The sequence below is a fragment of the Thunnus albacares genome, chromosome 19 (assembly GCF_914725855.1).
Source record: "Thunnus albacares chromosome 19, fThuAlb1.1, whole genome shotgun sequence".
Lineage (NCBI taxonomy): Eukaryota > Metazoa > Chordata > Actinopteri > Scombriformes > Scombridae > Thunnus > Thunnus albacares.
Window position 1 is genome coordinate 5,611,902 of NC_058124.1, and position 24,767 is coordinate 5,636,668.

Genomic DNA, 24,767 nt, shown 5'->3' on the forward strand with positions numbered 1-24,767 from the left:
TCCAGGGATGATATTATCAAGAAATTACAGACATGCAAAATAAAATGTTAACACTTTATGTCCTAACATGAAGGTCTAAGTGCTGCTTCAAAACCCTGTAAAATTGTGGTGGGGGAAATACTGGATTCTGGTTGAAAAAGCTAAAAAATAAGCCTTCTGGGAAAAGTTAATATCTGTAGGATGTTGCTGAAACCTATAAATTACCAGAAAAATGCAGAGGACATGACCTTGGTACCCTCAGTCATAGTAACAGCCCTGGCCACTTGGTGTAGTGTCTCACCTGATTCACCTCTGAAAGGACAAGGCTGGCAATATTCTGTCTTTTTCTTTTTCGGCAACACATTCAACAAAAAGACCAAAGCGAAAAATGAATTTATTCTACCAATACTCTGTGTAGCCAAAGCCTTTTTTAAAAACCAAACTGTAAATTTGTGGCCGTGTACATCTTATGTAGCAATGAAAAGGCAGGAGGTTGAGTGCCAGAGTCAGGCCTCAGAAACTGGAAAATTTTGAAAGATGGTGGATTTGGTCTTTTCATGAGATTTATTGACAATATGAAAATGACAGAAGAACGTCAGCCATGACCTTTGAAGAATCCTCTGCAGTTCTGCTTTTGCTGATCAGCTGTGTTGTTTCATCATCGTCCTGATCCTCATTGTCAACGTTGTCAAAGGAAGAACAGTGTAGATGAATGACAGCCTTTGAAGTTGTCAGTGTGGGTGTTGTGCTTTGTGCCTTGCTGATTTGATTAACTTATTGATGAATTTTTGTGAGAGGCTGACAATTAATGGATGTAGTCTCTGTGTGTGTGGGTCGATTATGCTACAGCCATATTGGATAAGCAGAGATTGTTTTGGGGGGAGACCATGTGACTGTGAGCCTTTATTTACAGTACACAGTGTTCATTCTTAATGCCTAACACATTTCTGGAGAAGTGAGCACACTCTCTCTTCTTTATGAGACAGCAGGTAACAGATAACCGGCACTTTTGGACGCTTACAACTCAGTGAATTAGGGAAGCAATAAAGCTGCTTAATCAGCGCTGAAAGAATTGTAGGGTGTACATACTCCAGTGTCTCACTGTCTCACATTGAATTACCTGTTATTGGCTCATGATATTATGATGACTGCCGTCATCTGTGGTCACCCTGGTACAAAGCTTCGCTCTAATGGAGCTGCAAGTGTGATGAGTGTGTGTGTCAATGTTACACAAGAGTCAGCAAGAAGAGGCAAAACAGTGGTGTCATTTCTTGTCTCTTCTGGCCATTTGTGGCAGTGGCCAGCTAATGTACAACGTAAGAGAAGTTTATTGTGCTTCTCAGGCATGTTGGACTGTGCTACCTGGCATTACTTTCATGTGCTTTAACAAGAACATGGTTGGTTACCCCTTTCTTCTCCTCTAGACTGCTGGTTTTTTGGGGCAGAGGTTCAGGTTTTATTGAAGATTTACCAGTCCTTCTTTTTCTACACTTGACAAGATTCTTATAATATCAGGATGATTAAGGTGGAGAAAAGTGCTTCCCTGCCAACTGAGAAGAAACCTTAGAGTCACCCTATTTGCACAACTTTGGGAAAGGACACTAGAATAAATTGCTCTGCTCAGTGAAGTGGAAGGACGTGACAAATCAGAACTTAATCAAGGTATTTTTACATTAAAGGGAACAAATCCTAGACCAACACCCTTAACCAAAGTGGTTTAACCTAATCCTTCACTCCAGACAACTGCACCAGAACTAAAAAAATAGTTCACATTGAAATATCAAACATTTTAGACATAAATTATAAATTGACTTTTCGCTAAACCCCTCCCCCAACAGTGATTGTCCAATCATAGCTTAGTAGACATGGCATCCCTGTCAAATGTTTCTCCACATGGTGAAGTGGTGTGCTGGTGGTGGATGTTTTGAGCCTCTGCATAACTAAAAACACAAGAGAAAAAGTGTGTTTATCTGCTGTTAACTAGCTAACTAGCTTACCACCTACAGTAGTAACTAAATTGTCAAGGACAAGGGGATCAGTACGAGTAACTTAAATAATTTGTTTGTGGGGTTGCAGTTCATGCTAAAAAAAAAGCCCTGTTCATGTCTACCACATCCACTGTGTAATATTTCCCCATTGCATGGAAACCAGTCTTGCTATTAGAGTTTTTAGGGTAATGTTAACGGCTCTGTCCTCATCCTAAAAGCCTTTTCTCTTGTTTTATTAAAAGTGACAACAGTATGCTTGTGCTTCTGTTTAATCTACGCATCTGAATAGACCTAATGTATGTAAGAATGGATCTTACATATAATCATAGATCATACATAGGCTTTAGCCTCAGCCTGTTCGGACAATGTCATGTAGGCTATGTATTCATCAAGTGCACTCACAAGACCCTTTTAAAGGATTCTTGTTTTAAATTAGGTTGGATGGAAACTCTGAAAAGTCAGCTGAAGGTGATCTTTTCAATCAATTCATGGAACTAACATTAGCTTAGGTAACTCACTTGCTACAACTGATAAAATCAGTTGTCATTTCAGCCAACGGCAGCTAGAAATGAGGACATGCTTTTGTCTACCTCTGTCTGCAATCAAGAACCATTGTTTCAAAAATTGCTGTGAATTTCATTGGTATCTGATCTGGCACATAATCATCATAAATAGCATATGCACCATGTGAGAATGCAGTGCTGGGCAAGCGTAGCAATAGTAATAAGGGAGGTGGGGATTAGCAAACCGTCAACTGCTGATAGTAGCAAAACATTTTTGTAGGTGATGATGTGAAGACCAGTGGTATTCACAGGATGTCTGCAAGCTGCAGGATGTCTGCTGTAGCTAATTATCACTAACTTTTGCATTTTACTAGCAGTGAATGAACTCACAATACCTCTGTGTGTAAGCCCTGCTATAATAAAACAAGCCTGTCTTGAGAAATCTACACTGCTTAAGGAAAGTGTACTGAAACAGTATGTACAGTATGTTTTTAAGGCAGCTAAGTTGAGGACTGGTTGTAATGCACAAGTGAAGTTGCATTTCTGAAAGTTGGTTCACAGCAATAACTCTGTTTCTGTAACAACACATCTTCTATGCACATCTTCCCCTCTAGTGATTGTCCTCCATGTTAGTTATAACACTCATAAGAACATTGACCGAAAACCACACACATTATGTTTCAAAGCATTTAATAAGCAGTTATTTGGTACACTTTACTCTAAACTCTGTCAGTGTTTCATCTCCCTTCAGTTGGTGGCGGCTCAGTTTCACGTCGTTTCAGCCCTCAGATCACTTTCACTGAATGCTTTAGAGTATAAAGTCCATATTTATTTTCTCCTCATGGTTTCAGACATTGTGGATTTAAAGTTGAATCAGCTGGTTCATGTTTGGAAGTGCTGTTTTTTCCATCAACAGAAAAAACACTCCTCATATGGGTGTGAATTAAGCTTCTGAGTGCTGGGATGTGCTGATCACACATTCATTTAGACAAATCCATTTTTAGTGGTCTGATGCATTTAGCCATTTAGTATTTGCCTACATTTGTCTCAATGAGCTGAGGCAATGAATAGAAGGCTGCATGATTGCATGAGCCAGGATTCCTATCTCGTAGGCCTTAAATACAAATGTGAGGGCCTGAATGGATGTAATATTGCGTTTGTGTGGATCTAATATTGTGCTGTGAAAGGCATAAGACGAAGGTATTAGACACCCACATCCAGGAAAAGATGCAACTTAACAGATAAAAATAGGAATGTAGGTATGAGGAAGATGCATTTTATTTATTACCAAAGACAGAAAGACACTCAGCTGATCACCTGATCTTAATCATGTTAAATAGGCTTCAAATTAGCCTTAAATTTCAACATTTTTGTGTCAACATGAATGAAGAGACCTTTGTTTCTGAAAATCACAGGACTCTAAACCTCTCCACTGAAGCAGAAGGAGTGCTTGGATACATTAGGCTTTTAAATAAAAACATAATGGTGTACTAAAATTATAATATAAGTGTGCAAAGAAGATAGCCTGTAATTGTCCCTTTTGCAGGTATCTGATGTTTAATTAAAGGACAACATACTAAAGTAGTGCAGTGCATATAGATCTAATTGTACTAATGAATAATTATACTAATGATGTACCGGAGGGGTGACATTTACAGTAATAGAAGCTGATTCTAATCAGCTCACAACATACCTTATTAAGACAGATACAACAAACGGAGCAGTTTCCACTTTCACACATCACCACTCTGAAATAATTAGATCACAGGGTGGTGTTCATTTTTCCAACAGTTACCTGGACAGTGATGATAATAACTATATTCAGACCAAGATGTCTGTCTTGGACTTGTACAGTCCGTTCTCCACACTAGACTGTGTGAGTCATATTACCTCAGTGGAGAGAAGAAATAACAGTGTGAGCTGGTTTTAGAAATGTCATGATTTGCCTTATCTTTCTGCATGTCTTCTTTTGGCCTATTTATCTGATATGTCTAATTTACTCTGTCCTATCTTTTGACAGGTGATGAGTGGGATTATATCATGTCTGAAGTACAGGGAACACTGGAGTTTTCTGTAGAGTTGCACAAGTTTCACAATGTGGATCTTTTTCAAAGGGGGTAAGCAATTTATCTTCACAGAAATCACATCTTTGGAGTCATGATATTTGTTTATGTTATCTGGCTTCACAACTGGCAACTTACTCACTGCACATATTGATGTGGACTGCTTACAGGCTCAGATATATTTTAATATTCAAGCGTTATGAAGGGTAGCTGTTTTTTTATTCTTGTCATTTTTTTTTTTACATAATATGCCTTAAACTGAATTCAAAAAGTTCTAAACAACTGAACTCAAAACTTTGAATTTGTAAGATACAAAATACCGTACAGCCAAGTACAATGGTTTTAAACTGAGACTGACTATAATTATGAGGGACATTATACACATGGACTGTTGCTCCCTGAGCCATGTCTGGAAGGTGTCACAAAATAAGTTAACAGTTCATATAAGCAAAAACGCATATCCGTGCAGTTCTGATATAACCTTTACTAATTGATACAGTAGTTGTAAGTTAGGGACAGAGTGCTTTGACCTTTATATAAAGTACATTTTCCCTCTGACCAATTAAACAACACATTTATACATAGGCTACCTCTATGAATTCACTGTGATATGAAAATGTAAAAGAGGATGAGTGTAGATTTGACTCATCCTGCAATGATGACAGCACACTTTCATTTATTGGATAAATCAAAATTATGCACCCCCGCCCTCTGTCATTGCTGCTGGATGAAGATTACTCTATGATGAAAGCAGAACAGGGTAGCTATATATTTGGTCAACAATGAGTTAAAGAAAGAGTATTTAACTTTTGAAAGAAGAAATAACACAATCTTTACTTTACAAATGAAAAGTTGAATTCAGAAGCAATAAAACACACCTTTGCTCACTTCAATGCATCCAGGCATTTTGCAGCTACAGCCTTGCTTGGTCTAGTGTCACCAGTAGCTTATGGTGGCTAATGTTAGCTAAAATTAACAAACTTTGTTTTACCATTTAAAATTTATATTATGTCACAGAAAATTATGATTTCTATGAAAACATTATGTGCAACTTGTAGTAAGTACAAAACAGAGCCAAAAAAAACAATCCATTCTGCAGTTACTGTATTCTCAGGGCTCTAAAAGCCCTCATCACACTTACTGCCAATCCAAATATCCATTCTGATAAACTAAGGTCTTCATAATTCAGTTTGTCCACATCCCAACTAAATAAGACAGCAGCTAAATCTGATCAAGATGGGAAAAAATAGCTGAACTAAAATTGCTAAAAGTTAAGTAAAATTATTTATTGTATTGATTTCAATATGAATAGTAATAGTACTGTAGATAGACACAAAAACCTTTCTGTCTGCCTTTGTAGGGCAGTACTGAACTGATTATGGTAACACAATATACATACATTACAACAACAGAAACAACAACTTTAAATTTAATGGGTACTGTACTAATAAGTAGGTAAGAGTGTAAATAAAAGACATGATCAACAAATTTTATTTTTCCAGTGAGTTTCACATGATATTCCATTACATAAAATGGGCCATGTTTATCCTGCCATGATGCGTCTGCAGGGAGATTAAGACCGTGGCCTCGGGCTGGCTGAAATGCCAGCTTTATCAAAAAGATTTCCCCTCTCCAAATGGGATGGGCTAAAGCTTCATCATGGTAATCCCTTCAGCTGAGTGCACTAATATGTTTGTTTTTTTACTGGTTGCCATGTTGCTTCAGATAGCAGAAGAGATATGATGTGAACACTCGACAGAATTGGATCCCAATGTAAAGACGAGGCTCCGCGGAATAAGAATAGTTCAGTTAACAGGACCTACACATCTTGTCACACTGAAATGTAATTGTTGAAATCGATACTAATCCCTGTACCAGACTGGAGGACCATGCAGCTGTACACTGTGAAGGGCCTAGTACACTGATTCCATTAAAATTACTGATTAAAGGGCCGCTCAGATGTTGCATCTAAAAATGTGTGGAAAACGACAGCTGTGCTGCTTTCATCCTTTTATCCAAGGTGCATGGGAGGTTGCACTACTGTTGCACCTGCTGTTCCTAAGCAACCAAAACCACTTGTATCTTTTTGGTTATTAACTGCGGTTAGCAACCAGCGGTGGCTGACCTTTCAACTGGATGTTGTGACGTCCTCGGACGGGAAGGGTGTAGCAAGTCCTGTGGAGCTGATTGGTTAACTCTTGTCATATGACCTGCGGTGTGCTTGCTGCAATCGAAAAAGTTGAGATTTTTCCATCTCGGTGTGCCACGGAGATGCACGGAAAAACAAGTGCGTCACAATAAATGCGTGCCACAACGGCGTTGCTCTCGGTTTTGAGCATGCATTTCCATTGAAAATAATGAATTAGTGTGCGCAAAAGATGCAACATCTGAATGGTCCCTAAGTATGCATTTGATTTGTAAAGAAGGCAACAGCGATAAGCACGGTGCTTTTCGTTTCCACTTATGGAGGCAAAATCAGAGTCCAAGATACTCCCATTACAAGCTACAGCTGCATTTTTGTGATATTATTTATTCTAATTTAATTGTGCAAAAAAACCAAATTCAAACTACTGACCAGTTTATATGTCCATTTTCCTCTGGCATCTGCAATTTATACAAAAATGTTTTAGATGTTCTTAGCCTATAACTTCTAGATAGATAGACTAAGTAATAATGTAGTTTATACACATGTTGAGAAATAAACACTGAGCACAAAAGTCTATAAATCACCACTGTAAGAGGAATTGGATCAGCTCCTGACCAGTTACTGGCCACTGAGTTGACCTATTTCATGCCATAAACATCCCTTATTTATTTATCAACCTTCAAAACCTTTTCTGTGCTCTTCTCTGTCAAGCCTCCATCTTTAAGAGGGCTGTCACTAAAACGCTGATGTGATGACTGTGTTCACAGCCACGCTTTGGTCTCTCAGATTGCCAATGTGTCCCCGGAGAGCCGAAATGGGCTTTTACACAAAGCTGCGTTGACTTGAACTGTCAAAGTGACCTTTTCAAATACATGTTTTCCATTGCTGTCCATGCCTATAGTGTGAAATGTCATGTGAATAATCCATATTTAAGTCACTAAGACTGTTCTGCTTCTATTTTATAGCCCTGTACTGATATTCTACAGTAAATATTTTCTTATGATTCCATTCTTTTAAATTTCCCAACCGGGATCAATACACTATCATTAATTTTACCTTAAATGTTTGCCAGTACTGTGGAATTCTAGCACTACTAGTGTTCTACTATACAGTATACTTTACAGCCTTTGGACAGAGGTGCATTATCATGTCTTCTTTATTATTTATAACCCTTTATCCTTGAATAATTTAGCTACATTTGTACAATCCATGGCCGATTTTGTTTAACATGGCATTGTTAACTTCTCATCCATGTTATGAAGAGCACTTCTGAAGCTTTAAAGCTGCACGTGTCAAGATGTTTATGTAAAACCTGTCATGTCAGTGCTAAAATAGAGCATCCCATGTAGAAATATTACCAGAATGGTCAGTTTGAAGTTAGTTCACATTAGCGGTGGCAAAAAGGCAACACCACTGTAACAAATATGATTTAGGTCATGTAAGCAATGCAGGTACATTTATTAGACTTTATGGCCTTATGTTATTATGTCATGTGGGTCCTGTTACATGCTGGTTACATCAAATCATTTGTTATAGTTTTATTTTCATGAAACGGTTAGTCACGGAAACTTCAGCTCGCTTACTCAGTCACAGAATCTTGATTAGATTTGTCCTAGTTTCTCCTGGTCAGTGAATTGGTATTTTGCTGAGTCATACTACTGTATATGTTCTCCTGTTTTGAAAACATGTCAGCCACCAAATGTTTAATAAGGAAAAACCATACCTGAAGCAAATGGCCCTTGTGAAGTTTATGTTTTGACACTTGAATATTGGTTTATTTTTGGTATTACTAGTTAACACAATTCTAGGTAGCTAGCAAGTACCCAGCTAACTAGCTAGCTAACTTCAGCACTATATTCAAGCTGTTGTACTCTTCCTGCAATTGTTATTTTGAAAACTGTAGGTAAATTCTACTTGAAGTCCTAACTTGTGTATTGAAGAAATACTAGTTTTATACAGTTTAAAATTCCAGGTAAGGCTTCTGACCCAAAGTCAAGATGCTGTGATAATTATTGGCGTGAATGCTGGCAAAACGCCATTGCTCTCTTTGCTCTTGATTCATTTGCTATTCCATAGATTCACCCTACCTGCCCTCCACCCTGTGGCTCATTAAAACTCACTTGTGAATTAGTAATGTCTTTGAAACAGCAGCGATTGAACATCCTTTCTAGACAAAAACAAGATTCTTGTTTTTGCTTGTATTAAGGATGACACACTGGCAAATATCATTGTGTGAATTTAACTGTACTATTCACATTATATATTTGTCTCCAGGAGCTTTGGGTCTAGAGTATCAGTATGTACGTAAATGTGTGTAGTGTGGCTCTAAGTGTCATATTTGTATCCTTTCCATCAGGTTCTACCAGATACGAGCAGGGTTGAAGGTCTCACCTCGAGTGCCCCACAGGTTGATAGTGACAACACAAGACAATACAGGTAAGGGCAGATGATATTTAAATCCTCAATCCACACATAATATTTTTAGACATCTGACTTTTATGTCAACACTGTCCTCATACTCGTCTGGGGATAAGCTCCCAATTTGCTATATTGGTTCTCAGTAATCATAATTTGTTTTTGCACTTTAGCTGGATGAACCTGTGCTGCCACATTTGTCCAGCAAACGTTAATGGTTTTGAAGCATGTCTGGAGGATTTTAGTTGTTTTAAGGCCAGGGCTTATATTCAGTTATGCATATGTAATAAAGATACATTTTTGTGGGATATATCAGAAAAAATGATACATGACCAACACATTTAAAATACATTTATATTTGAGCATTAAGATAAATCCTATATAAATAAGTAATGTGTTTTTAGGGTGTAAATATTGGTTAAACTCCACAAAAGCCTCAAAAGTACAATCTACTGTACTACTAGAATGAATATAAATTATGCATACATGAACTTTACCACAAAAAAAAAAAAAAAAAAAAAAAATTGACAGGTTAAGATATTTTTTTGATGTTAGTTCCTGTAGTTTGGATCATGTTTGAACACGTTGGGTTTCCTTCACAGTGTCTAAGTCCAAAGGGGAATGAGTGTGAGAAAATCTCACTGTCACAGGGAATAGTTTCATGACTACACATTCTGTGTCTGAATTACACACATTGTGTTGGACATGGTTGTCTTTGAAGTTTCCATGAAAACAGTAATCTTTCACAGTGTCTTGTGTTAAAGTGCATGGTAGTCCAGAGTAGCCTTATTTTCTGCCTTTGCTGGAACAAATGAGCATCGTTTTACAGTGTCGTGTGAATGTGGAATATGAACATTTTCTACAGTGTTCTGTGGGTTGTAGTCTTCTTACAGATTCCTTCACGTCTTGGTTGTATTTCTGACATCTGTGGATTCAAAAGAGTTTCAATTAGAGACATGACCGAGATTTTTCTTAAAATAGAGAAATCCACAAATACCAAAGTAAAGCAACCATACATTATGACATCTGCTCAATAAAGTGTAGTCAATTTACCTCAGAATGCACAATAATCTTTCATTTTAACCATGCCTGAAAGAGAATTAAAAAGAAACATTCATGTTAAAAAATATGTACTCAAAAACTTACTGTACAAAATAAGTGAATCTACTGGTGTGTTCCTGCCATCGTTCTAGTTATTGGAACTATGTATCAGAGAATGAGAGTGGTGTCTGCAAATTTTATGGCTCTACCTTGTCTCAGTGATTTAGGACATTTGGCCATCCTTGGTTTGAAGACTGACTGAGTCACACTGCAGAAAATGGCTTTCATGTGATTTCACTTGTTTAAAATGTAAATCAAATTCAGTTTCAGTATTCTTACATCCAATTATTAGTTGATGTTTGCACTTTGTGAAACAGTATTTTTTTTTTTTGCTCTTGGAGGAACATTTTTCACTTGTTTTACATGAGGGATTAAAAACTGAATATGACAACGTGTCTCTGCAGTTCAGCATAGAACACAATAGAGCAGCTTATCTTTAAATGCCTTACTTACTTCAAAGAATACTGTATTAATTTGTGGCCAAAACACACAAGTTTTAATAGTTTCTTCATGTAAAATTCTTGGCTTTTCATTAAAGGTTTGTTGCTAATTAAAAATAGATGATGACCAAAAAATTTACCAGCTAGGTAAATGACAATATGCAACCAGTTATAATAAAAACATAAAAACACAAACGCTGTACTTCATGCTCTGTGCAGTTTACATCCTTTAATTTTGAAATGTAATCACATGCAGATGGTTTCTATCATAAAAGACTCTTCACGTGTCTTGTCTTCTTATGTATTCAAAGGTTGTGACACAGTGTGTCTGAACCTACCCGAGCGTTAAAATCTGGATCTCTGGCAATGCAGGAAGCCGTTTCACTGGAAATACTGATTTGCAGTAATAACGGCTATTTTTAGCTTGTCATGACTGGTGCACCGTGTGTGTGTGTGTGTGTGTGTGTGTGGTCTGATTTAGCTGTACTTGTGAGGACCACTTCTCCACAATGCAGTCTACTGTTCCTTTGAAGAAATTTTGGATTTAGGTGCTCATTGTGATTTCAGGCTCAGCAGCAGGTCATATTAAGATTAGAAACTTTGTGTTGGAGTGCCCCGGTAGCCTAATGGTTACTGTGCATAACTGCAACGTCCCTGGTTCTATTCCAGCCGGAGACCTTTGCTGCATGTCATACCCATCTCTCTCTCCCCTTGTTTCCTGACTGCATCTTCGCTGCCTGCTGTCCAATAAAGGCAGCAATTTTAAAAATAAATAAAAAAAAACTGTGGTGTTTGGCATATGGCACCCTACGATTAAGGTAAAAGCCACAAGGGAGCGGCAGTTTAAACGTGACAGCCATAGCAGAACCAACACGTGTGCATGTATGTGTGGTGGCAAGGACACGGCTGATTGTGAAGGCGAGATGTGACAGTGATTCATGTCATTTCGAGGGTTTTCTCCTGAAACACAGTGACAGGAATACCAGCAGGGAAGATGTTTTCCTTACCTCATTATGGGTAAAGAGAAAGAGAAATCCTACTTAAGTAGCCAAAATATTAATAGATTGCAATGGAAATGATGAAAATAGCAGTTCGGCAGTCTTGCTCTCAGTAGTCTATTTTTAGGGTCTTAAATCCTGGAGGTTCAGTTTTATATGCTGTCAGGTGAGGATAAGGAGGCAGAGTACTGACCAGCTGGAGGAGGCTGAAGGAAAACAGAAAGTTTTTTTTGCTGTACACACATCGTTTCAGTCTAATAATGTGAGAATACAGACAAATCTGCTTTAGTTCACACAGTTCAGTAGTATTTTTTCAAATTTTGCAGCATGTGATGTTGTTGTACTAAACTGACTAAAACACCCAATATAAAAAGATATAATTTGTACATTCACATGTATTTCTTTTTGTATTTTTCTATTTGTATTTTTCAGCAAATTACTACATAGATAATTAATGGAATAGTTTTGTTAAATATGCTTATTTGCTTTTTTTCTAGGGGTGAGATAAGAAGACAGAATGCCAATCACATGTCTATGTGTTACGTACAAAACTGGATTCAGGATGTGGTTAGCATAGCATTAGCAAGGGAAGAGGCAGGGGGAAACAGCTAACCTGGCTCTGTCCAAAGTTTAAAAATATCCATGCCACTGTTGACAGACTGGGCAGTTTTCTGCATTCTACGTTCAGCCTTAGTGTCTGATGAATAGCAGTGGTGCTCAAAACGTCACCTTGGTGCAATAAATAAGTGGAAATTGGAGCCCTGCAGTGTGCAAGCTATTTATTCTGTTTATTTCACGTTCAGCCTTTGGGCACAATCGATTCAATTATCGTATTCTAAGTTGAGATCACAAATTTGGACACTATTTGTGAGGTTGCCAGGTTTGGTGCCATTGTGCTGGTGCTGACACCAAAAGCAAAACCTGTGCTCATTGACCATAGCTGGCAACCTATGCTATAACTGGAGAGGCTGTACATAGGTACTGGGTGGATAGATAAACACTTGCGTGTCAATAAGTAGCTTCAACACGCAACCTTACCTTAAACATTGTCATTCTTTTCATTTCAAACTGCTGTAGAGGTGTTGGTTGGCATATTTTTCACACTTTGGACAGAGCCAGGTTATCTGTTTCCACCATCTTCCAGTCTTTATGCTGATCTGGGGTAAACACCAAAAGCAATTAGATTGATAATGATCTTCTCATCTCAGAAAGCAAATGACTGAATTTCCCTAAATGTAGGGAAACTATTCCTTTAAGATTTACATATGTCCATATTGGTAGATGGGTACTTGATTAGATTTACCACTACATTCCTACGTTCAGTGTAAATTTCTATACTCCTAAAATGCGGATATTACATTCCTACATTCAACTCCATAAACCACGTCACATATTCCGTAGCTCATCCAAAGCTCTGCTGCCTTTATCTAATCCACTGACTGCAGTCCTATATTTCACGGGGCAATAGCATATGTGGTAAATAAGGAACATTGCAGCAGGGTGCATAACTGTGAGGATCATATCCATATTGTAATTGGAAGGCTGCTGTCCTTCCCCTCCCCTTTGCGGCTCCTTCCACAAGGTCATGCATTAAACCTCACAGGCTGAATCCTGAGCATAAATATGACAGCGGCAGGGCACTGGCCAGCCAAAGGAAATACATTCATCATACACAGACACAGGAAATAATCCCTTACTGTGTTCTCTGTGAAAGTGTATGCTTGACATTTCAATTGTCTGTGCCCTTCATACAAATGAATTGTGTGTGAAGGATTGTGCCAAACACTCAACTGAAGCATTTAATGACTGTGATTCACGCGCAATAACATGGTGATTTTCAAGTCAGAATGTTAAGCGGGAGAATTGGATTGCTGCTTACGGTGTCTCCTACTGCATGGACTAAGATACTCCTTCATATTAGTATCATGAAGAGCAATTCTGCATTGAGAGTTTGGTGGGTTTTACTGATAGGGAGTGACTAGCACACACACATACACACGCACGCACACACACACACACATGTGCACACACTTTCACACACAGCAGATGTATAGTACCAGAGGCTGTAAGAAGATTATTTCCAGCACTGAATCACTGTGGCTAAAGCTTAGGGGCATTTCAGCAGGTTTTAATGTGCAGGATGTGATAACGCCCCAACACCTGTGAGGACTGCAGTATACCATAATGCAATAACTGAGTTGGTTTGATGTGTCACTGCGAACATGAACGCAAGCAAGAGAATGTATTTCAGTCATGTTTATATCTAGCAAGAAAAGTGAGGGGTCAACGTTTTTGTTGCTTTTGTTACTTTGTTTGACATTATGGAGGACGATTTCTGCCAAGAAATGAAAAACAAAAAAGCTGGAATGTCTTTATTGACAAGAATAGAATAGAAATAGATGAAAAATTATGAGATACTTATCTAAGTTGAAATTATGACTTTTTAATCAATAACAAATTAAATAATCAGATATTAAGTAAAAATTGGGACTTACTAAGACAAAATTATAATGTACAGTATATCCAGATATTTAATTTAGTAAGTCAAAATCATGACAAAAAGCAAGAGTTAGAAAGTTAAAAAAGAAAGAATAAGTCAAAAATCTATTTTGTAAATTAACATTATGACATAATACATCATGTTTACTGTAATTTAGTGAGTCAAAATCATGACAAACTAATGTACAGTTATTGTTATTAGCAAATTTTTAAAAAAGAATTTCTATAATTCTGACTTATCACAAATCAACTTGTGTGTATTTATTTTTATCATCCCTGACATTTTCCTGACATTTCATCCATTTTTTCCTGGCAGGAAAGGGCCTCTATATACATTACCCAAACATGGAAAACATACTGTAATTTTGGAAACAATTCTGACAAAAAATTTGGTATACCTTACAACATGCATCCACTGTAACACAATGCGCCATCAGCATAAAATACAGCTTCAAAAATAACAATTACCTGTCTGTCTCAACCAAACTATAACATTATGTTACATTACAATGTGCAGGTGCTATGTTCTTTCCCCATGTATGCCACCATCTTTTCCATCAACATCAAAGCAGAGATCTCATTCAGATCTCTTATCAGGGTCTATAATCTCTTCCGCTCCCTCGGTACAAAATGTAACATTTAATCAATCCTGTAAAACAAACTGGCATTCAGAGGAGTGTGTGAAAGTAGCAAGGTCAACTATAGCAGTTACCGTTCATTAATTTTGTGACTTTGACCACACTGAAGGGCCACCCAAAGGACAGAGGGCATGGAAGCATCTGGGTGAGAGCACAAGTCGTTCAGGTCAAACACACATAGAGAATAATTAATGTTTAACTCCTGCACACGATAAAGAGTCTCTAATCCACCTAATTTGTATGTCTTTAGACAGTGGGAGAAAGCCAAAATGAACACAAGGAAACATGTAAAAAACAAAAAACTGAAAGTGACATTCTGACTGTGAGGTGTCAGTGCTAACATAGAGCTACAACTCCTTCCACATACAGTGCATCCCCAAAGGGGTTACGCTGTTTCTGTCACACATCCAACAACAGTCGTGCTCCCACACATCCGCCATCCTTGCTGGGGCTGCTTGATGCGGCAAGTAGTGACAGCATTATCAGGAGGAGGCCTGCAGAGAGAAGGAGAGTAAGAATGAGACAGAAAAGAGCACAACCTCAGCAGGGGATTTCAAAGACCTCTCACGGCTCGCAGCTGGACAGCAACTCTGCCTCTATGACTGCAGCCCTGCAAGGGGAAATGTGCTAGTGGCAGAGAGTACACAGCCATTGTATCGCAAAATTGCTGGGACATAGGAAAGGTTGAAAATTTGAACACCAGGGGTCTGATTTATCAACGATGCAAATGCACAGTTATGTGCATAAACCATAAATGCTTTTATTTCTACACACAAAATCAGATTTATCAATTTATTTCTTTTGCTTGAGAATGTGTGTCCATTTAAAATCACTCCTGACAATGTGTAGCCTATCAACAACCCCCTAGTGCTATACAGTTGTAATCATAGATAAGCCATTTCCTACATTACAGAAGTTCCAACTCTATCATCAGCTACGTAAGCATAATTGATAGAATGTCTACTATTGTACCATTTTTATTTGGAAAGCAAGGAAATGATTACTTTCAGCGTGAAATTATGTTGCCTGTATTTTGCCAGTATCACTGCATCACTGAGCATCTGTGTCTCCATTTAAAAGATCTGGAGGACCTGTTAATAACAGTTAATTGCAATCACTCTGCTTGATCTAAATAAAACAGGCATATTTTAATGCTGAAACTGTCATAAACTGCAGCAATTAAAAATCTGATTGAAAGCAAATTATGAATTATATTAAAGTAGTTCTGTGCCCAGTGATCATTTTGTGTACTTCAAGTGTTTTCTTGTTTCATATATTTTCTTCTTATTTGACCATCATGTAAAGTAAAAATATTTTTGCTTTGTCATCATGCTGTATACATTTTTTCTTCCCTTTGGACAAGTACTTTGTGGAAGCATCAAATAAAACAGTTTGGTTCATCTGAATTTCATTTAGTATTACGGCATTCCAGGGTTCTCAGTTAAGATAATGTTAACAAGGAGGACCTTGCACAGTATATTTTTAGCAGTCAAAGGAAACGAACCATGCACGCCACATCACTTGCAATCGAGGTGCATTCTCTCATAAACACTTTTTTTTATAACAACAAATGAAAGGTGGGAATAGTGGGAATATTGTAGAACACAATGCCAAATACAGTAACACCAGTAACACCTCAGGAACACACATAAAATGAGACTTATGCCCATCTGTCTGCTGCCTGTGTTCATGCTTAGAAGCTTTCCCACATGCGCACATCCAGAATGCTACAGTATCTTAACCTCATTGTCTGTTAATGGTTTCCATCTTTAGCTTTTAATGTGTGGTTCCTTGTAGTTCCACTACAAGGAGCAACACATTAAAGCCACTATGTCTGTCAAAGGGATGTAGTTGATTGTATATGGAATTCTGTATGTTAAAGGAGAGGTTCACAGATTTTTAAGTCTGTCTCAGGTGCCCATATGAACACTGAAAGAGGATTTCCTCACTGTAATCATTCCTCCTGTTCATACTGGCTATTAAAAGATCCCCTTCAAATGCGCTTTCATCGTAAGTGATGGAGGCCATATTTGACTTGGATCAAACATGAGCTTCTAAGACTAATACACATTTCAAATCTAGAAACATATGCACTTAGTACACATTTTCAAATCCAAGTATATATGCTCAGATCCCTTACAAATCCTGGTAAACATTTGAAAATGTCAAATCAGACATTCATGAGTGTCATTATGCATTTTCAAATCTGGGTACATATTCACAAATCTCAGTACACACTGCAAATATCAGGTGATGCATTTGCCAAATCAAACCCTGGCTTTATTTTCAGTTTTCATAATTGTGTGCATTTCTTAGACAACTGCCTTGTTTTATCAATTAAATATTTATATTTAGTACTGTTTTATTGTTTAAACATGTGTGTCATATGTTATTTCTGTAGTTAAACCTGCAGTTGCATTTCAGTGAATCACTGTTATAGCTGATAGTTATTGTGCATGTTGTTGTGTCCCACATCAGGAGAATGCAGCTTCAGCTCCGCGGGGGTTTACGACGGCACCGTGTTCAGCCGGATATTTCAGATCCTTTACAGAAATGAGGAGATTGCGGTGAATGATTGTATGATCTTCAAAGTCCACCTACTATTGGATGGAGAAAGGGTGAGTCATGCTGGTGACATTTTCTACACATGCACACACACACACACACACACACTCACAGAAAAACGCATTTTGTGAGAGCAAAAGACAAAAGGAGAGAATTGCGAATGCCATTTGGTTGCTTGCGTTTTATCAGTGGTCTAACTGTAAAATGCATAACAGATTTACAGCTGTATGATAGTTTGTTCCATAGCTGCAGCTTGTGAGTGTCTCTTTACACATTTGAAATATTAAATGGCCATTAATTCATACAGTTTATCATCTTCCTCCTACACATGTTTCTGCTAGAGTCGCCATTCCTACTATTACACAAACAATAAATACACCCTTTTTATAACAGAGATTTAAGCTAGCTACAGTAATTAGAGCAGATATCTAACAGAACTACAGTATGTAGTGAAGAAGTAATATCATCATACTGAATAATGGAATAGTAATATTACGCTGGCATTTTCTCAGTCTTGAAATGTCAGTGGGTGGGAGGTTTTTGTCCAGCAGACTTCCTCAAGGTGTTTCCAGCTTGCTAAATCTTTTGCTATACATTTAGCAGCTTTACAGACTCATACATCCCTGGTTACTCCATGTCTCAAAAGCAGCTAGCAACACATTTTGTAGCATTTTTGGGTAATAAGGAGGAGTGTTACAGAAGATTCTCAAAGTTTGCAATACATTTGTGTATCTGATGCTCATTTGAGTTACTTGCATGTGTCCAGGCTTAGGCTTTTTTGGCTTTGGACACCTTAAAATGAAGCTACTTGTGAAGTGTATCTGAAGGGTTGATCATGTTGCATATGTCTGTGAGTTGTGAGCAGTTGAGCTAAAGAGTGATGTTCCCTCACACTGATTCCTTTTAATTGTTATGGAAGTCTGAAAAAGTATAATCTTATAGGATTATGTGAAAAAAAGCAGATTTAAATAACAAAAACAAACAAACAAAAACATACATTTTTGAGGCAGAAATATTTTTTGTCTCCATTAATCATTTTACACCTCCTCAGATTTATCTTGCAAGCTGATAGATGAAGTTAAAGTCTGACCCCTAAATTGGGAACTATGATGATTTTATGTTGTATGTTTCTGTGGCAACATGGCTTTAGTTAGATGCAAGCAACATGGAGAACCTGTCCAGCCTATGAGAGACAGCCATTAGCTGGACACAGGCAGTACTATCACTGCCTCTTCTAACACAGAAAGACTTACTTTATGTTGAAACCTTAGTTGCTGCACCTTCTTAAGGTTTGTCTAGACAGAAGGTGGGTCAGTCATTTTCGGTGGTCCGTCTGAGTCCAGTGGAACATATATGCTTGTATTTTACTCATTACAGTTGTCTACACAGGCTGTGTGACCACAATCCAAAGTGCATTTTTGTTATTCAAGTGTAGTTTATTCCCTTTTACACACATAGCTACAAGGATTGTGTATTAGGGTTTTAGCTCTGCCAAAATGCAGGTGACCTACACAGTAGGACTGGGCCTGAACGCATCCTGTGCAGACATTGATGGAGGACTGAAGCTGCTGCTGCTGTACTACTGATGTGCTGCTTGAACTACACCGTCTGTATAGACACAGTGTTAAACCCTGTGCCACAGACCTCTTCACTGCAGATCCTGGGAACTATTGATTGTTGTGCTTCACAAACACAGCATAGCCCCTCCTTCTGCAAAGTGCTGAAACTGTAGCAAATAGAGGCATAAGCAAATTAATGATCAGCTGTGATCTGTACTGGCATTTGTAGCCAGTAGTTACTTTCCTTGTGTAGATTTTTACAACAGTGAAGGGTACAGGCCTTAAAGAAACTCTTAAAGGCAAGAAATCTCAGCAATTGACAGAGTAAGTGTAAAGTCAATAACAATGATTGAACCCACCAACAGAATTGGCCTGTGGCACAGTGCTTTGTCCTTTCCTGAGGGCCCCTATTTTTTTGTTTTTGTTGTTGTTCTTCGGGGAGATTTTTCGTCTTTTTTTTTAATATATAAAAAACTAGTGATATTGATGGTTTTGAAAAAGTAATGAAATGAGTGGGTAGAGTTTGGGCCCCCAAATGCCCCAGGATGTCATATAAAAGTATTTAGTGTGAGCCATTATAGACATAGAAACAATCATGGAGTTCAACAGTTTGCCTCTTGGAATTAACGTGCTTTAATTGACAGACAAATGTAAATTGCCTGTGCCCCACACTGCCCATGTTTAGTTCAAATGATCAGGCATGTAAACCTGCCAGACAGTTATTGATGTACTGTCCTTTATGGTTTCATCGTGGGCACGACCCTGAAAATCCACTCTGCCTCTCTTTGTTGTTGGGAGCCATTGGAGCTCAAATTGATCAGCGGTGACAAGGATGAGACAGGCCCGAGGCTGGGGGAGTTAAGATGGCCCCACTCAAAGCTAATCATCCATATGATAGCCGTAGCTCACATATTGACATCACCCTGCACCATCGCTCAGCTGCTCTATGACATATACATAGGTCTACAGCAGAAGCCTGAATTACTGTAGAGGCTTCAGTCAGAATATTCTGTCTCACATGACTCTGCGCTCCTAATTTTAGAAGATTTCATTAAATGAAGGCATTCATGTGGAGGTGTGGAGATAGAGGAGCTTAAAGGCATATCAGATTTCAGCTGTAAGCTCTCCCGAAGGCTCCCCGCTCATTAACCTTCCGGAGGTTATCTGCTGCTCACAGCTACAGATAGCATGGACAAAAATAGCTCCTCATTTCCCCTGTGTACACCCGTATGTATGCTTAATCAATCAAAGCATCAATATTGGACAGAACTGCAAAGATTTGTGTGTTTACTGAATGTCTGTCTGCGTGTGTGTGTGTGTGTGTGTGTGTGTGTGTGTGTGTATGTGCGTGTGTTTTAGAAAAATATGAGGAGAAAGAGAGGAAGAACTGTGCCTAACCTTTTATTATAATTAGCATCACTGCACCTCAATCTTCAAAAGACTACATTACATCCACTCGCAGCTCCACCTTTGTAGTTTTCTCATGCCTTTTGTTTTTCCACTTTGTTGTTCAAATGTAAATAGGTTCTGTATATTTCCATAAATCATGAACTATGGCACTTTGAACATGAGTGTAATTGAATTCTGTTCAACCTACATTAGATAAAAAGAAATACAGACCTTCAGTTAGTATAGAACACACAGAGAACATAAACAGAACTTTGATGTGTCTAATTCAGCGTTGCAAACAAGGTTGGTCACATTTGGGTTGTGTGCCAAATAGCAGTATTTATCTACTCCCCACTGTATATAATGTACTATAAATGTCCCCGTTGGTTGTTTACTCTTTGCTGATTCTGATTTTTTATGTTTTTACATACAGATCAGGGACAAATTAAAGGAAAACATGAATAAATACAACAAAAAATGCAGATGCTTTAATACACAGCTTGAGGGCTCACTGAATGGTTTGATGTTGCATGTTTGATGGAACCTCTCACCACCATCATCAAAACACCAAATGACTACAAAACTCCCCCAAATTACGCAACAGTCCATATTGAAAGGAAAGGAGAGAGAGAATCTGGCCTGGGGATTACTGAGAAAGATTGGACTTATGGGAAAGCCAAAGACCACCAATTCAAGGTCCTGGCAAGACTTCTGTTGGAAGAACATAATCCAACATTTTATGACTCCAGGGCTGAAATTTATACAAAGAGGCTCTAATTGGTAAAGTCAATGCTGGTGGCAATATGGTAAAAATTGATGTTGATATTCCTTGGGGTTGTCTTTTAATTTAATTATTTTGGCAAGAGATTGCTAAAGAGATAATGAAAAACACTGTAATAGAAGTTGACTGCTCTTTTGGCACAGAGGAATATCTCTTTAAAATAAGATGCTATGAAAAGCCCTCCAAACAAGGATGACTTAAGTACAATTTAATAAATTGTTTGGAGTGTCTCATCTTTAGCTTAAGACTATAATATGAGCAATCAGAAAAATTTAAATACATATTTTATGTGACTCTGCATCTCAGTATCCCAATGAATTATGTCCATATCATGATTTACATCCAGTGCAAACATTCATTGCCACTGCAGGAAGTAGACTGCATTTTATGTAGCGAGATGGAAAGTAAGTGAGTGTGTAAAGCAGCAGAGTTTAATACGGGGGACCAGAGATTGCGTCCCGCATACCTGCAGTTAACGTTCACCTTTTTCTTAACTGTAACCATGATCTTTCCCTAACATTAAGCACATATTTTACGTGAATTTTAAAAATGTTGGCATTGGATGTAAAAAAACAAAACAAAACATAAAAACTTGTTGTTACTGAAGGTAATTTGGGTTTTTTGCAGAATCATCCAATATGTTCTTGTTTGGTGATAGGGCTGGCTTATAAGATGCAACCCATTACATACAGGGTGTCATTGAAATATCTTGTCTCTGTACAATTATTGTGTTGCTCATGTCAACAAACATATTTTGCATGAAAATTAAAAAGTAGAAAAAAACACTAGATAAAGGAATATCTTCAGAAGAGTTCTAGAGACTTGTAGAATCTATGCCAAAGACATTTGAAGTTGTGCTGGTGACCTGTGGTGGCCCTGCACACTTATGTTGGTTTGACTCCCACCTGTATGTTTTCAGGAATTTTGAGACTTGTCCCACCATTAAACCTTTAGATTCCTTGGACAAAGTCCCTTTCCATTATTTTGTCTAACCTCTCCATGTCATCTTGTTCAAATAGTGTCCATGCATTCACAACACTGCACCAATGTTTTGCAGGTGGAGGAAGCCTTGAGTGAGGTGGACTTCCAGTTGAAGCTGGATCTTCATTTCACAGACAATGAGCAACAGTAGGTTTTGAAACGTGTGTGTAAGTGTGTGTGTATGTGTTTGAGAGGAAGAAAGAGTTTTCCCTTGTGCAGCTTTTATGGAAGAGTGAGAATGCAAACGAGGCATGAATAAGGGCTATTATGTCTTTTGGCTCATAGCCATCACTTTAAGCACCTGATCACAACTTTTGTGCTAGCAATATGTGATTACTGTGATTTATTTGTCTGTTTGCTTGGGACAAATAGAAGGATAAAAGTGTAGTCTGCATTAGCACATGCAGCAAAACACACCATTTTTGTAGGAGCACCACTCTGGTATCAACCAACAGCTGTGCATTATTGAAGTGAAGTTAGTGTGTTTCTGTATTAAAACCTTTAAACCTATTGACATGCCATTTTTGTCATACCTGTGTGATGATAGTACTTGTCAACCCTACACAGGAGTGAATTTTGAAGCTCCTCTATATCATTGTCATCCTTGTTTTTACTAAGAGTTAGTGTAGAATATCTGGTCAAGTCAAGTCAAACTTTATTATCCCACTAGGGGAAATTTGATGCAGCCAGGTATATAGAAACACACAATCATCATAAAAAAATAATGCAATAGATCAAATCAGATCGCAAGGACAAACAGTACAATTGATCACTTTAAAATGAAGACAGTGCAAAAAAAGCAGCTAAATGCCGAAAACATGAAGTGCTTAGGTGCAGAGATCACATGTGCAAATTCACAATTCTAATTGCAAACAAAAGAGTCTTTGTAGACTTTTTGTCCTCTGAGCAGGAACTTTTATCTAAGGCCTGAAGGTAGGAGGTCAAACTCTCTCTGCAGGGGGTGATCAGGACAGTCCAATATGACCTGGACCTTCCTTAGGACCTGCCTATAGTAGAGGTCAGAGAGCTGTAGCTGACTCACCCCACACCTGCTGCTGGTCCCCACATGAGCAGCGCCCCCTGAGAGATCTACTAAGTCTGTATTATTATTCCAGTCAAGATGCAGACTCTTTCACTGCAAGGACAATACACATGTCCTTAATAATGACTAAATAATGGTTATTAATGAGCAGCAGTCCACATTCTCAAACACAGATACAATAGATATAAACATTCCTTTTTAGTATGTGTAATAAATTCGCTTCATTCGTACTCCCTTAATTAATCTATACTACCTGTAGTTTTGAATACAAACCCAGTCTTACTGATTTAATGATTTTTTTTGATCTAGTGGTTTTATTTATGTTTACCTATTGTTTTTTTTTTTTGTTTTTTTTTAATTTTCTCATTTTTAATTTGTAGCTCTATTTTATTCTGTACATTGCAGCTGAGTCTGTTTAACTGTTCAGTGAAATTAGCATGAAATATGAGGAAAATAGTAAAAACAAGAATTCAGCTGCAATTTTAGAGTATTTGTATTTATGTATTAGTTTAAAATATATCTCTCCTCTTCCATTCCTCAGGTTGGCAGAGATAGTCACCGTCCCATTGATCAGCAGCCGGACCCTCAGCCTCCACTTTCACCCGCGGAGAGGCCTCCACCACCATGTCCCTGTCATGTTCGACTATTTCCACCTGTCCGTCATCTCTGTCTCCATACATGCCTCACTGGTTGCCTTACATCAGCCGCTAATCAGGTAGAGCGAAGCAAGGCTTTGCAAACATTTGCATGTCACGGACTTTGAAATCACACAAAGCACAAAGACCTTTTCATCTTTCATCTGATTGTCTAATTGACCATTCACTGAGCACTGACACCCAAGTTACTGTTGCTACACCAGTCAAGCTTTCCACTCTAGCTGTCTGAAATGACAATTATCACTGGCAGATATTACCTGCTAGCAAGAAAATTAAGCTAACTTTACCTCCATGAGTTGGGTGAAAATGCTAATATTGAAAAACCCTCTCATGATGATAATATTATGGTGAACAGAATATTAATTTTGCTTGAATTTTGTTTTAGTATTTTAGTTGATGTTTGTGTCATATTTAAACACCATTCAGGTTAAGACAATTCAAGTCAAACAAGTGTTTGTGAATAAAGTAGAATCTGTCCAGGACTTATACAGCAGGTCTTGACCACTTGTAAATTCCATTCATACCTAAGAGAAAACTCTTAAATATGAGGAAATAGATGAATGCCAGACATTTTCTTAAATCACTCATATGTGCTTCTTAGAAACATATCTGTTCATAAGAGTAGTTCTTGCATGAAGCCCATTGTTCTTGTATTGCAGTGTAGATCTAGTTACTCCTAGTATCTTAAGTATGATAAGGAAATTGTAAGATCAGACTCTTTTTTTGTTCTAACATAACCCTGTTTCGCTGCTTATATTATTACTAGGCTTTTTTGCAAACTGTTGTAACATTCCTTGAGTGTTATCTTCCCCAAATTCCAAAAAAAAAAAAAAAAAACAGCAGCTGCTACTAATATAAGTTAGTTAATGATAGACTCTTTGGTTTTGAAAGCTTGGTTAGGCAGTAAGCTAGTTAGCCAGACATGCAAACATTTGCAGCTCAGGAAATAGCAAGCAAACACTGTTTTTAACTTTTGCTCTTGTGTTTTTGGTTTTGGAAAGCCTAAAAAAGACACCACCCTCCA

General features: G+C 37.9%; 1 protein-coding gene across 1 annotated transcript in view; it reads left to right on the forward strand.

The window, feature by feature from the left end:
* fam135b (family with sequence similarity 135 member B) overlaps window positions 1-24,767 on the forward strand; it is a 48,582-nt gene that overhangs the window by 3,026 nt on the left and 20,789 nt on the right. Inside the window, exons 2-6 of the mRNA XM_044336632.1 lie at window positions 4,491-4,587; window positions 9,036-9,115; window positions 17,249-17,388; window positions 22,122-22,192; window positions 23,629-23,802. Coding sequence (XP_044192567.1) covers window positions 4,511-4,587; window positions 9,036-9,115; window positions 17,249-17,388; window positions 22,122-22,192; window positions 23,629-23,802 — 542 coding nt within the window. The 5' untranslated portion in view covers window positions 4,491-4,510. The remainder of the gene's footprint in view (window positions 1-4,490; window positions 4,588-9,035; window positions 9,116-17,248; window positions 17,389-22,121; window positions 22,193-23,628; window positions 23,803-24,767) is intronic.